At 43.8% G+C, this 15,719-nt stretch overlaps 1 protein-coding gene across 1 annotated transcript in view; it reads left to right on the top strand.

The window, feature by feature from the left end:
• Nucleotides 1-7,196: 7,196 nt before the first annotated feature.
• Nucleotides 7,197-15,719, top strand: part of FSD2 (fibronectin type III and SPRY domain containing 2) — a 37,885-nt gene continuing 29,362 nt past the window's right edge. Inside the window, exons 1-2 of the mRNA XM_066592661.1 lie at nucleotides 7,197-7,279; nucleotides 11,560-12,192. Coding sequence (XP_066448758.1) covers nucleotides 11,578-12,192 — 615 coding nt within the window. The 5' untranslated portion in view covers nucleotides 7,197-7,279; nucleotides 11,560-11,577. The remainder of the gene's footprint in view (nucleotides 7,280-11,559; nucleotides 12,193-15,719) is intronic.

Below are 15,719 nucleotides of genomic sequence, written 5' to 3'. Positions count from 1 at the left end.
CTCTGCTCTCTCCAATAGAACCCTGTTTAAGTGCTCTGCTGGTATACAAGCTTACAAATCCAGCAGCGATATAACCACTGAAGAATATCTGTCCCTAACAACAGACTATATTATATAGGCATATAAAGTTGATGCAGCTTTTCTGTCCTGTGCTCAGCTGTAAAATGGCTGCTGGTTACTCTGCCTATGGGTGCCTGCACACGAGCAGAATTTCAAGCGCGTGATTTTAGGCACATAATCCGCCCCAGACCGCAGCCAATATACTCCTATGAGGATCCGCAGTTGTCCCCAGACGGACGGATTTGTATCGCGTTTTTTCACGCGCGTGAAAAAATCTGCGACCTGTTCTAATTTTGGTCGGATCATGCGCGTGAAGCCTCCAATACAAGTGAATGGGTGCGTTTTTTCACGCAGTACATCCGCAGTGCAGCTGCGGATGGAGTCACTGGTTGCTATGACTACAGGAAGTAGGCATGGTAGGAGGCGTCCCAACACACAGCACAGAGCTTCACAGGCACATTTCAACTGCAGATCTGTCCTTTCAGTCCCCTCATCTACCAGAGAGCAGCCAGCAGACACCAGCCTGCCACAAGTCATAATGATCGACATGGGGAAACTTGTGGCAATCATGCAGGACTTCCCCAGCCTATGGGACAGTAACTCCCCAGAATACCTCGACAAGAACAGAAAGGAACAATCCTGGCGTCTACTGTCCGCGCAGGTTTATGGGGATGCGTGGACGAACGCAGTAGAAGCAGAACAGAAGAACTTGCGTGAGTATTATTCGCTATTGCGTCAAATGTACTTTTTTTTTCATTTTAACCCCTTAGTGGCCAAGCAGTTTTACTTTTGTTTTTATTGTGCTTTTTTCCATCCCCACTTTTAACCCCTTAGTGACGGAGCTTTTTTGCTTTTTTCCTTTTTTTCCCCCTACTCCCTAAAAAATCGTAGTTCCTTTATTTATCCATCGTCGTCGCTGTATAAGGGCTTGTTATTTTTTTGCGGGACGAGTTGTATTTTGCAATGGCACTATTTATTGTACCATATAATTTACTGAAAAACCTTTAAAAATTGTAATCGGAGAGAAAAAAAAAGACTTTCCACCATCTTTCGGTGCGTCCTGTTTCTGCAGCGCGCAAAGTGCAACAAAAACGACCCGATATTTTTATTCTATGGGTCAGTACGATTACTACGTTACCACACTTGTATAGTATTTTTATAGTACGTCCGAAAAAAGTTACATGGATCAACCATGCCCACAAAGACATCTGCTCACCGGGTGAAAGCATGTTGCCAGAATAATTTAACGGCGCTCGCACAAGCAAGAGGGACAAAACGGAGTCTGGGTGTTGGTTTTTAAGCTGTTTTCCAGGGAATGGGCAGTTCTCTAGGGGTTGGGTTTACAATAAGGGTGTCTTCCGGATTTTTCTGCGCGTTTTTTTCCGCAACACATCCGCGTATATCCGCGCGTGATTTTTCACACATCCGCACCTATCCGCAAGCACATTTAGGTACCATACGCGCGTGAAAATCCGCTAGTGGAATCCGGAACGCTCGTGTGCAGGCGGCCTATATGTTATATATGGCTAGGTAATGTGATGCAGGCGTCCAATGAAACTGCTGCCCATATACAAGAAGGTCGACACATTTGGTGACATCATCAAGGCGCCTTGGCTGCTGATTGACTTCACGCTGACCTCTGCAGCAGGCATTATGGAAAATTTGATTTTCCCGCAATTTTTGCCAAAAAAATCAGTTCGGACTTACCCTATTTGATTTAGCTAAAATCTGGGCAATTTTATCACCCAGTTGATCAAGACCAGCAACTCTAGTGAGAACACAAAAGAGGGAGAGTGAGAATGAAAGATAGTGTGACCAAGTTGTGTTCTAGACTTGGATTGCCAATCATACTTTTGTATATACAGTATATCGCAGCATAAATGATAACCCGTGTGCTATAAAGTTTTTACCATGTGAAACTACAGCTCCCAGTATGACCTGAACAATGGTAAGGCTCTGCTGAGGGGTGTAGTTTCACAACTTACAATGCTGTGGACCTTACATGTGAATGCAATGCTGCTGTGACAGTCAGAGACACAATACACAGTGACACCTTGACGTTCTCTGGACTTGTTCTTTTTTGTTTTTCTCCATCTGGTTCAAACTGTCTGGGTCCAGACCGCCATAAAGACTTCTTCCAGCCATAACTCGCCTCTACACACTGCCCATCCTGCCGTTACCCCAATGCTTCTCTCAGTGCCCCCCATACAGCAACAGTTCTCAAACTGTGCCTACCACAAATTAATAATGCCTTCTTTGTGGCTCCACAGTAAATGGTTCCCCTGTGTGGCCTCTACAGTAATTAGTTTCCCACTTTGTCATTAGTTTTCCATCTTTGTGGGCCCACAGTCATTAATTCCCTCTGCTTGTGGCCCCACAATTATTACTTCCCATTTTTGTGGCCCCCACAATCAACAGTTACTCCTTTTTTGGCCCCCACAGTCATTAGTTCCCCCTCTTTTCTGGCTTAGTGCTGTAAAATAAAACACAACAATACTCGCCTCTTTCACTCTCCTCGGCCACTCCAGATGACATCCCACAACTCCCAAAGGTCTTGGCTAAACTTCATGCAAATGGTCATATGACTGTGGCAGCCAATCCAGTGAAAGAGTCCGAAATTCAAATCACACCTATGCAGGTATTAAGTTTTTTCATGTGCTATTGCATTCCTTTAGGTGTATGGTGCTATTATATTCTGCAGTGCTGTACATGCTATATTCTGCCATATCTGTCCCCTTTAGGGATCACAGTCTAATATCTGTGCCTCATATACAGTATGGCCAATTTGATAAATCCAGTAAACCTATTGGTATGTGGGAGTGTGCAAAAAAAAAACAAAAACGAAGTATCCAAAGCAAATCCACACAAATACAGGAAGAATATACAAACTGGTATCCATAGATAAAGGAATGTTAATTAGTTTTCATTTTGTAGCATGCAGTACTACATATTACCACTAGGTGCTGATACTGAGGCTGAAAATCTTTTAGTGGTACTGAAGGTATAAAAAGGTTAGATTGATATATAATGTATACAAACCAGTTCTGCTTCTAGGAGAACACATCGTGAGCTCATCGGTGCAAGGCCTTAGTCTTTTCTTATATTGTTGATGCAGTTTAACGTTTTGCTAGTAAAGGTCTACATTATCTGGATTAGTGATTCCCAACCTTATTACCACGGGGGAATCCCTGAAACATCGTGGGGATCCCCTAATGTCATCCCTGCCTTGTAGCTTATGGTGTCTGTGTGCTTTCTAGACCAAGGTAATAAAAAATGCTAATAAAGAACAGTCTTCTCATAACTTTAGATGTCTTTTCTCAAGCATACAAACTATATATCTACCAAGTTCTTGCAGAACAAATAAACTTCTTGCATTTCATGGATTAAATCATTGAATCAGCACCATTTCTACATACCAGTCCTTTTATTATGCAAGTTCATTTGCATATACTTCTGCCATCTGCAGTTGTGTTTTCACATTAAATATGAAAAGGCACATTCAAATCTGCATTTCTAAAGGTCTGGTACATTACATGATTATCTAGAGCAGGCTATACACACAGGGATATACAAAACCCACAGGGCTCCATAACAAAACTCAGAATTGGGCCCTGGCCCTCAAAACAATATTATGTGTGTATGCATATGTACAGGGAGGTGGACATAAATATGGAAACACCATACAAAATGCATGCTTTAAAATCGGTCTCTACATGTCTTATTGAAATATAATTTGTAATCCCATGTAATTTAAGTGGAGGTAATATGACACAGATCCTGCCGGGCAGAAGTGAGCATCTTCCTGAGCAACAAGGTTCCATTGGTCAGGGGTTTGAGCCACTCAGCTGCTGTTACCAACTGGTTTCCAAAACCTCCCAGAGCAGGGCAAGAGGTGAAGTCAACACAAATTTGATAGGAAAATTCTCAGCCAAGCAGAGGTCAATCCCATGCATTTTGTAAAGTGTTTCCATATTTTGTCCACCCGCTGTATATCAGAGACAGCATAAGACAACTTTCATAACACAGCAAGCTTAGATACAGTGGCTCAACTCTGTGTAGAACTGGTATCTGACCATTATATGGGGACTACATTACCTCACAGTACCATAGTGATAGCGATTACAGTGCAGTTACCCAATGTAATCCCAGGTGACATTTTCTCTGATTTAAGTCATCCATTTTTTCCTTCCTTCTCTATCTGGGCCCAGACAACCATGAAACATATTCCAGCTATGACTCGTGTGCACAACCTCACCTACTGGTACACCTGATGCCAATCTCAGATTCCCCTATAGTAATAGTGGCACCACAAAGTAATAATGCCCTCTGTGTGGCCCCACAAAGTAATAGCATCCTTTTTGCCCCTCTTTGTCCCCCAAGTTATAGTGCCACCTTCTTTGCCCCCAAGTTATAATGTCCACCTCTTTGCTCCCCAAGTTATAGTGTTCTGCTCTCAGTACCCCCATAGTACCAGTTTAGCCTCTGTGGCCCAACAAATTAATAGTGCTCCCTCTCTTGCCACACAAATTAATGGGGGTGTCTGGTTATTGGACAACCCCTTTTCAATAGGATCCCATTGGGTTAACTTACAAACAGAGATATACTTACCTTTCTGCAGATGCCGAAATCCAGCACTGCAACCCGCAGCAGTCCCATAGATTCCTGTGACAGATGATGTCACAGGAAATCAAGTGACTGCTGCAGCCATTGAAAATCTGCAGTGTCACTGTATCTTCTCCTTGCATCGGCGCTCACATCCTGAGCGCCATGATGCCAGGAATTCAAGAACGTGAAGCCGCAGTCTCTCATTGGCTGCAGCGATCACGTGATTTCCTGTCACAACAAACCGCAGGACAGCAGTGGGCTGTAGTGCTGGATCTCAGCATCCATGGAGAGGTAAGTATCTCTGTGATAATTTTACCCCATGGGGTCCTATTGAAAAGGCGTTGTCCAGTAACTGGACAACCACTTTAATAATGTCCCATCTGTTCCCTTCAAAGTTATAGTGTCATTTCTGCATCATTTATAGCACACCCTCTTTGCCCCTCAAAGTTATTGTCTTCCCTTTCTTACCCCTCAAGATATAGTCACCCTTCTTTGCCCCAAAATTATAGTGTCCCCCTTCTTTGCCCCCTGAGTTTTAGTGTCTCCCCTGTTGCTTTTCCCAAGTTATAATATCCCCCTCTTTACCACCTGCAGCTCCACACAGCAGCAGCAACTGCCAAATTCTCTAACACACACTAGTGCCAGATGCCATGCTGCTGTATGTACCGCATAGTCCCAACTCCTCCCCTGTCTCCTGCTCTCAGTACACGAAGGAGCAGGAGGGGGAGGAGTCAGGACATATATTGCATGGAGTTACATGCAATCTGACAGTACTGTGGCGTAAGGGGGCTCTGCAAGTCACTGAGGGGGATGGGGGGGGTGACTCTGCCTCATGGGTCCCATAGCAGCGGTACTTCTCTTTTGATCCACATCAACTTCATTCTTATTCTAAAGGAAACGACCACCTACCAACAGGTTGTGCTAGAGCCTTAGATCATTTTTTTATACCCTCTACCCAGAGGCACAACTTAAAGCTTCTGGGCCCCAATGCAAAATATGTAACGGGCCCCCAACTACAATGCTTTATTCATATTACTGGGCTCCCTATATGGAGAAGAGAGGCCTTATGGGCCCCCTAAGGCTCCTCGGTACTGTTGTATCTTGTCTCCACTGGAAGAAGTGTTGGAGACAAGGGTTGGGCGACTTGACAGCCAGGGGATGGCCACAGGTGCTGATTGGCTGCTGATGGGCTGCCAGCCGTGCTCCTTACGATGTAGTGAGTCTCTGCCGTACAATGTCCCCTGACTGCTACCCCGCTCTAGTGTGTGTTTTATCCTCCTCCACCGCCACTGAAGCTGACCCAGTGTGCTGTTCTGTCCCCACTAGGAAAGGAGTGTGCAGTGTGTTTGCTTCTGTGGCCACACTGACTGTCCCTCGACCAGCACGTCTCGCAGCGTCTGCTCCTACCTGGCGGCCTGCCATCAGCGTTCCCTGCACTGTGTTCACAGCCACTGTCAGTGTCCCCCATCTGCAGAGGTCAAACAGCCTGTCCGTTGTCACTTTCACCGCCGCTGTCCGTCCGTCCGTCCACCAGTGTGACTGGGGCCGACGGCCTCCCTTCACCGAAGAAGCACTGTATCCGGCGCTCTGTGTCCCCCATCTGCGGCTGGCTAATAGGCAGTCACTTGTCAGCTTGCCCGGCGCTCTGCGTTTTCTGCTCCCTGCTTCCGTTCTCGTCCCCCGCTCTCAATGTTCCCTCCAGCAAAGCGGTCATCAGTGCTGCTATGTCATCCAACCGTGCCGCTGTTGCAGATAGGACAGCGATATAGAAAGCAGCCCTATGAGTCAGCTGCTGTCTGATGCCAGCCTGAACATAAGCGGCCAGCTATCAGCCTCCACGTCCTCCGCCTGGTGTACGGCGGCTGCCTGCAGTAAGCAAATAGTCCAATCAGCTGCTGTGGGCATTCCCTTCCACTCCTGCTGGGCAGACCCTTGTCTCCACCCCTCCTTCCGGTGGAGACAAGATACAACAGAACCAGGCTCCTCAGCCTAGGTGTAACTGCATGCCCTGCCTCCCCCATAGTCACACCCCTGCCTCCACCTCAAGTCTTCATGCTAAGACAATCTTTGGCCAGCAGCACCTATCTTCACTGATCCAATAATGACCTTTTACATCACTGCACAGCTGTGCTCTAATCTTAATCCATTCCTCTTCCCTCCGTGGTCCTCTGCCCATCCTTCTCTTCCATACTCATACCTGATCACCTTTTTGGCAGATAGAGGCCACTGTCAGTCAGTACAAAAGATCGTTAGCATAAAAGTTTCAAATGATGGCTGAGTTTGGCTATTTCAGCTGACGTTTATTGTATGGGCAACTTTACCTGCCTCTTAGTTATTATATCTTATCTAGTCTGTACTTGTTATCTTCTAGTACTAAGCAGTGTGACATATTCTCAGCCAAACTTCTAAAGCTTCTCTCTTTTGACATGTGAAGAGTAGAAGCCAGCTGCAGAGGATCTATATTTGTCATCCTCCATTACTGCTAGGATATCAGTATTCCTGGGCACACTTGTCTAAAATTACCCTAGGGCTTTCATGCTCCTGTCCCATAAGCAGATCCCAGAGTCTCCTCTATGCGGTTGTCTCACACAGGGATAGGAACCCAAATTACCAGGTAATTGTGTGCATGCTTGATTTATACCTATAAGCCACTTAGTAGCTTCACACTGAGCTTCTGATGCTTCTTTCATGTTACAATGGCATGCCCTCACTAGTGGAAAATGTCAAAATCACATAAAATGTATCTAATATTCTTTTAAATATTAATACCTGAGCAGACTCTGTTTTTTGCAGTTATGAGCTGCTATTTTTTATTCCTGATGCAGTGTAGAAAAAAAGTATATAAAATAGGAAGCTACTTATTCCGGCTCATGTCCTCTGATAATAGCTGCATATATGTCCATTATCCAGTCTACGCATGAACACCACTGCCATTCTGGAGTGCAGTGGAAATGGTTAAAGCATAAACCTGGAGTAATAGATCACAGAACTGCATATGTAACAAGGCTACAATGTAGGCTTTATAAATTTATGTATTCCAGAAATAATCATGCAACAAAATAAAATTTCCCACTAACCAGAAATTATTGTCCTTTAATTGTACATATACACTGAATGGCCACTTTATTAGAGACACCTGCCCTTTCTCGATTGGATCTTCCCTATATGGAAATTAGACATGTGACCCCTGGAGTGCAGCATGATATCAAGTGAGCACGTTTTAGTGGATCAGTTTTAGGGCTTATTCACACATTTAGCCAATATACGGTGTCCTTTTCTGCAGGGGGAGGAGGCGGGCCAGGCCAGGAGCTAGTGCACTGAGCTCCCACCCCCTCTCCGCCCCTCATCAATGTTCACAATGGCAGGGGTGGGACGGGGGCGGAGCTAAGTTCTGCACAGTCTCGCCCCCTCCTATTGCAAATAGTGGCGAAGGGCGGAGAGGGGAGCTCAGTGCACTGCTGCCGGCCTGGCGCGCCTCCTCCTCCTGCAGAAAGCGACACCGTATATCGGCCAGGCGTGAAAACCCGGCTGATATAGGGTCGCCCTTAGTGTCATACTGTAAGTAAAAAATACCAGATACAGCACACTCAATCCTTGCAGGTTACCACAAGCGAAGAACAATTGTCCATCATCACTCTAAGGGGAATTTCACACGGGTGAGCACGATTTTATGTGATTTACGGCCCAATATTGCACTCGCCAACATGTGTTTTTACAGTGGATGCAAGGCATTTTTATATCAAAACCACCCCGCATCACTTTGGGGTAGGATTGCGGAGTTTCTTCAATTGTTTTCAATGGGGAGACCTTGCACCGTGTGCACCTAGCACGTGGTTCGATGCTGCCTCCAGCCCCATTGAAAACAATGGGCAATGCGAGATGGGAAAAGATTGCTCATGTGTATGACCCCATTCAATGGAATGGGGTTCATATTTGTGCATCTTGTAACGCACAGATCTCGCGCAATTTTCTCGTCCATGTGAAAACGGCCTAAGTACATGCAAATTTAGGCAACAGCACACAGACCTTGTGGTAAAATATTCTTCCTGGTTTATTCGCCACATGTCAATACGCAATGTTTCGGTTCACAATTGAGCCTTAACTTGAAAAAGGCTAATTTGTGAGCCGAAACATTGCATGTTCACATATGGTGAATAAAGCAGGAGGATTATAGGAATATTTTACCATGACATCTCTGCGCTGTTGCCTGACTTTGCATACACTTCAGTTTCAAAACCACATTACAATGGGGGAAAAAAAACCCAAAAAACGAACAATCTGAGCAACTTTAACCTCTTAACGCTATAGGACGTACAGTTACGTCCTGTAGCATCGGGGTATGTATTAAGGGAGATCACACGGCGATCTCCCTCCATACAACGTGGACACCAGCTGTTTATTACAGCTGACACCCACCAGCAAGAGCGCCGATAAGCTGCGCAGCTGATCGGAGCTGTTAACTCTTTAAATGCCGACGTCAATTCTGAGAGCGACATTTAAATCTCCCGGCCGATTTTCAGTGGTCCCATATGGCCCCCCACAATGAGATCGCAGGGAGCCATGTGGGTGTCATGGCAGCCGGGAGCCTTCTGAAAGGCCCCAGGGCTGTCATGGCAGAATGCTTATCAAGCCATGCCCGAGGACTGCCTGTCTGATCGCCTTATAATGCTATGACATTAAATCATACTGCAGGAGCGTTCAAAGCACCGCAAGTTTTTGTCCCCTCTGGGGACTTGAAAAAAAAGTAAAAATAAGATTAATACATTATTGTATGACATTAAATAAATCATAGCTGGGACCAGGATTTCAAAAGCTGCTAATGTTGTGGGGTTTTCTAATGCAATATTATACTAAGAATAGTGTGAGCGATATAAAACATCCAGTGAAAGGGCAATAAGGTGGATGTTAACAAGTCATCGACTAAAGGGGCAGAGGACGATGTTAAAAGATGTTCTAACAGGTGGTGCACAGTCAAGCAAATTGCAGCTGATTACAAGCTTGGTGAACCAATCGCTTCAAGCAGAAAATTCAGGTGAGAGTTGTTCCGTGCACATGTGACCCCTGACAGGGTGCTGAGTGAGAAATTGGTCACTTGCCATAGTATATTCGTTAAAGGCACGGTACACTACTGCCGCCAGTGACAATATTATCCTGTTGAAAGTATAGGCTGTTTGGAAATGGGTCAACATAGTCTACCTAGTGAATCTTACCTGTGAAGCATTGAGAATTCAATCTCGTAAATTTGTCAGTCCAGTCACAGTAACTGCAAGAGCATAAACTCCTTGAATCCCTTACCTCAGCCCATGCGTTTAAAATGGCGATACATTTTTTGATGGTCTTTGATGCAGCTTGGAGGGTACCTTACAACAGCACGACCAATGGATGAGCGCCAGTGGGGCGTGTTAAGAACAAAGCTTTGTCCTCCCGTCAGCCAATCGCTGGGACTATAGCCTGTTGAATTAAACAATTAAAAACTCCCCTAAAATCGCTGAACGAATGTCATTTTGACCAAACGAAAAGCAAACGGCCGAACGATGGATTTTAAGTAGACTGAAAGACAACGATGAGCGAATCATTAACAAAAACTGAAGACTGGCGCAAGATAGACACATCAATTATCGCTAAGACGATGACTTTTAAGCGAATTTAGAATGATATCGGTGTGTCTAAATCACCCTGTCATTTTTAGCTCACCCAAAAACCAAGCGACTATGCGCTCATGTAAGCAGGCAATCATTTATCTATGAACGACTGCCTGTTTGCAGTGAATGAAGGCGTGAGGCCTAAAGACATCTCCAGGACTCTCCACCTTCATTCTCTGAATGACTATTGCTCCTGTGTGAACATGTCCGAATATACAGCTTGTCATTCCTTAGCATGGATGGGCTATAACAGCAGACAATCAGCTAGAGAGCCATGGCTTTGTATAAGTAACAAAAAGGCAAGACTCCATTGGAGAGCACAAAAATTAGATCCCTGAGCGGTGCAAAAACATCACCTGGTCAGATGAATCCAGATTATTATTGCACCATGTTGATGTGATGGTCTGAATTTTCCACAAACAGCATGAATTAATGAACCCTTCCTGTCAGGTGTCAACATTTTAGGCTGGTGAAAGTGGAATAACTTTGCATGGAATGCTTTCTTGGTACACCCTTGGTCCTCCGATACCTGTGGATGAGGCGCATGGCGAATTGTTGTAGTTCTGAAGGACAAAGGAGATCTAATGCACTACTACATGGGTGTCTCTATTAAAGCAGCTATTCAGTGTAGATTCTTCAGATGTTCTATCAAGTTGATAAGTTATTTCTTTGTTAGGATCTGTTGTGTTTTGCATGCAGTGGCTTATGTCAAACAAAGGCCCTTATGTTGAAAAAATATACATACAGGATACTGGACTGTGTGTATTTTTTAGAATGGTCTAGTGCATGGGAAAACACAGTAGAATGTGTTTTCGATAAAGTGTAAAAAGGTATAACAACACTCTTCGGGCATCGATCAGGTCTATTAGGCTCTATTGATACAGTCAGTACATGCAACAGGAGCACCTGCCAATGCATACATTGATAGTGTGAGCCTTAATTATGCTAAGAGTTGATACTAAAGCATAATAACAATGATGGAAGCTGTTACAGCACTAACAGGGTGTTCATTCAACTTCTCCAGAGTCTAGAATGGCAAATCTGCCCAACTATTCAACCACATGGTGAGGGGAAAGTATACCTGGTAAATCAAACAGATTTGAATTCAAGAGTCTTGGAAAGGTGGATGATAGATCATGTTGGTAGTCTTCTAGCTGTCCAATAGATATATAAGACATAACAAATATAACAATCACATGGGTGAATAACAATCTCCTTCTCTTGTCACTTTCCATTGACCATGATCATGCAGAAATTTGTGAAGCCAGAAATGGAGCCTGACAAAGTAAAGGAACTAGAAGTTATCAAATCAAATATTGTTGATTCATCTATAGATCAAGCAGAACAATCTAAAGAAGAAAATGCTCCAGATCAAAAGGGCCTCACTGATCAGAATGATTCACAGGGCAAAACCATTCAACCTCTAAACCAAAATACAGATGGGAACCAATATCAACCGGAAGGTGAACATCTTAAAGTTAGAGCTCATGTTCCTCATACAGATAAACATGCTCAAAAAGAGGATGTTGAAGGAGAAATCAAAACTTCTCCAGATAGAAAAAGTCAAACTAAAGATGACAAACAACTGCATCAAGAAAGTGTAAATCCTGCAACTTCACAAAACAGTTCTGAACACACAGACATCAAACAAGAACTCCAAGAACAACTTCCAGACGACAGCTCTGCAGATGCCAGTTCTAATGTTAAAACTGATACAGAGATTTCACACATCGATTCAAGTAATCAGGTCAATGAAGACAGAGAAGAAGCGCCAGACATTTTCTGTCTTGTATGCAAAACGCCAATTAGAGCCTTTGAAAAGTTGTTTGGCATACACAAAGATCATGAAGTCAAAGAAATGAGTGGGGCTGTAGAAGATATCAAGGTAGGAATAAATCAAATTAAAAATTGCAAAAAGTCATCATATAAAGAAAAATATTAAAGGGGTTTTCCAGTCACAAATACTATTAATGGCCTTTCCTCTGAATAGGTCTTCAATAGTTGACTGGATGGGGTCTGCTGGGGAACCTGGCCATTGCAGGCTGGGAGCTCATCGAAATCTATGGGAGCTACATTTACAATTATAAGTGCCGGACACTACACAGGGGTTGGAGCAGCTGCTTCAGCTCCGACCCCTGTGTGTAGTGATGCCGACAGCATGAGACTGCTCAGCTGATTGGCCAGGCTCCTGAGCTGCGGACCCAAGCCGATCATTTATTGATTACCTATCCTGAAAATAGGTCATCAGCAGTATTTGTGCCTGAAAAACCCCTTTAATGTAAGTAGTGATGTTCAAATATGATCACTTGAAACACAAGACTGGATACAGATCACAATGATACGGTGACGGAATAGATGTCAGAACAGGAAATGTTTTCATCAGTATCTCTTTCAAGCTTTAGGCCTGCAACTTGAAGTGATCCTATCTCAGCGTGGAAGTAAGGTGTCCGTTGGAAAGCGGTATACAAAGCACTCTACCCAGAGCTTTATAGTTACGTTCGTGCAGGGCACAAGTACGATGCCCCTCATGGATGTCATCAAGACGTAATTACTGCCCACAATGGACCAATATTAACATATATCACCAAAATAAGGGGAACACAACTTTGGCATTCCAGACCCTGCCTAAAAGTAGGCGATCGCCCCATTAGAGATAGTCCCGTGTCAGGAAGCTAGGGGGCCTATTTTGGCCCTAGATGTAGGATTGGGAAGATGTTTAATGCAGAAGGAAAGAGCAATGTATCTAACAGAGAATTAGGTAGATATGTAAGGTGCGGTCATGCGGGCCAAGGCTGGCATTGTGACATCACCCTGGCTCCACATCCTCCATTGATTCTGCCAACATAATAATGTACACATATTGCTTTTGTGTGTTAAAATAAGTATGCAATTTTATATGCAGACTCAATTATTGTATAATATCCCATATCTCCATTGGTCACATCTTATGTAGTAAATCCAGTTTCCGTTGGGTAGTAAAATATATTGGTGGTGGATCTATAATTGCAGATCACCAGGGAATTCATGTCTCATGCAAAAGTATTAGGGTAAGTTTACACGTGGCAGATTTACAGCAGAAACGTCTGAGACTGAAAAAGCCATTACATACACTATGTTGACAGAAGTATCGGGACCCCCACTAAGCTGTCAGAAGAGAATATGTAAATCAGATGTGTGAGCATCCATACTAATAGTATAAATGGGAAGGTAACTCTGTCTGTTACCTTTTCATGGCTAAACTGCTGAAATGATTTTGATTAAATTTGGCAGGGAGATAGCTTGCATCTTGTGGAAGGACATAGGCTATGTTTTATTCTGAACATTTATAGAGTTCTCTAAGGAGCGCGACAGGACAGATTTATTTGGTGATGCGCAGGCACACCTCCGCTCCACTTCTGCAAGGTGGAGAGGGTGCACATCTTAAGCTATGCCTACACAAAATGGGCAGACTCGTGAAGGCAGACATCATTGCTGCATGTATGCGATTATTAAGCTAGCAGGGATACCCAGTGTTGCCCGGGATTAAAACTTGAAGGAAAGACACATTAACATGGATTGAGATCTTAAAGAAAATCTGTGTTGCCCATAACAACCAATCACCGCACAGTTTTAATTTTACCTCAGCAGTATAGAAATTACCAACCAATCACAGCGCAGCTCTGATAAGCAAGGTTTATTCTCAACTGCAACCTAATATGGGAAATAAGGAATGGTTGTGTCAAAGGGCAATTTTGGCACCAACTAATAAAACTGTAGAACAGATGAATAAAAAAAGTATTTCACAAGTCGAAGGAAAATTTGTAGAGTATCTGCCGGACTTGCCTTTTTAATTCAAAAGGCTGCAATTCCCTTAAAAATAGCATTTGCGTTGATGATCAATAAGGCTGTAGGGCAAACACTTAAGCTGGCAGGTGTACATTTAGAAAAAAACATGTTTATTTTTTAATGAGCAACTGTATGTGGCATGCTCCCGTGTATATAGCCCACAAAACCGTTATATCCTAGCAAAAGATGACAAGACCAAAAACGTCATGTACAGAACTGTGCTGACATAGTATATTACAGTTACATTCCTTTTACTATTTCCATTTTTTATGTTTCAATATACATCAAAATACAGATTAGATTTAAAAAATATGAAGTCGCAGGTAACAAGCTAGTTAGGTATAAGGGAAAGTATCACACAGGCATATCCCAGTACAGAAGCCATTAGAATGCCACAAAGTATAGAATTGATAGACTTTCTGCGGGGTATGGTAGTGGAATGTCAACTTGAGCAACCAATCAGTACGGCACATCACAATGCTTTAGGACCTTCCAAAGTCCACAGTTAGCAAGGATATTCGTAAATGGAACACATCTATTATGTGTGCAGTGCAGCCACCTTCAGTGAGATCTTGTAAGCTGACAGAAAATGGACAACAAAGCCTTTCTATGTACTGTGAAGGCATTACACACATTGTCTACTAAAACACTCACTCAGGAGGTCTCACTGGCCATTGAAACATCCATTAGAACCAGAACCATCTGTAGGGAACTGAATGTGAAGCATTACCATGGATGAGCAGCGGCACACAACACCAAAATTCCAGTAGTGAATACATAGAGGCGCCTGTGATGGCCCTTGGGAGCGTCGTTCTTGGATTGTAAATGAGCGAAAGCAAGTGTTGGGGGCAGCTTAATCCCAGTACACCACCTTTTCCTGATCAGATGGCTGCACTTGGGTGTGGAAGTTGCCCGGAGAGCCGTTTCTACACGACTGCATCGTTACAACAGTGAAGTTTGGAGGAAGTGCTGTTATGATGTGTGGGGGTGTATCTGCTGGGAAGGGCCATTAGTAATAGTGAAATCCACCCTTAACACCAATGTGTATAGAGACATTCTGCACAATTTGGCATTAACTACCCCATGGCAATTCTTTTGTACAACTCCATGTCTCTACCAGCATGTCTGAGCACTATGTCATACAACACACAGTGTTGAGGCTAAAGGCCCTTTTAGACACAATGATTGTCACTCAAAAATTGCTCAAAGCCGTCTTTTGAGCGATAATCGTTGTGTCTAACTTCACTGACATTGTGCAGTTTTCGTTAAGCCATAGCTGATCGCTGATCTTTCAGCATGCTGAAAGATCAGCGATCAGTTATCAGGAGTTTACAGCGGGATACAGCTGATACTATTGTTTCAGCTGTATCCCGCTCCCTGAAGACAGGCGGGGTATGAGGAACGGAGCTGTGTTCTTCATCCCCTGCTCGGAACACTCGGCTGTATAACAGCTGGATGCAGAAGACAAGCGGGGCCACTCCAAAAGGTAGGCAAATCTGATTAATCCCTGGTTCAACAACCCTTGAAATTATTAATGATTGTAACTCTTATCGAATTTGCCATCACATCTATCGAAATTTGGTGAAA

Source organism: Eleutherodactylus coqui, chromosome 2, assembly GCF_035609145.1.
Source record: "Eleutherodactylus coqui strain aEleCoq1 chromosome 2, aEleCoq1.hap1, whole genome shotgun sequence".
NCBI classification, from domain to species: Eukaryota; Metazoa; Chordata; class Amphibia; order Anura; family Eleutherodactylidae; genus Eleutherodactylus; species Eleutherodactylus coqui.
The sequence above is the reverse complement of the archived record's forward strand: the minus strand, read 5'-3'. Positions and strand labels throughout refer to the sequence as shown.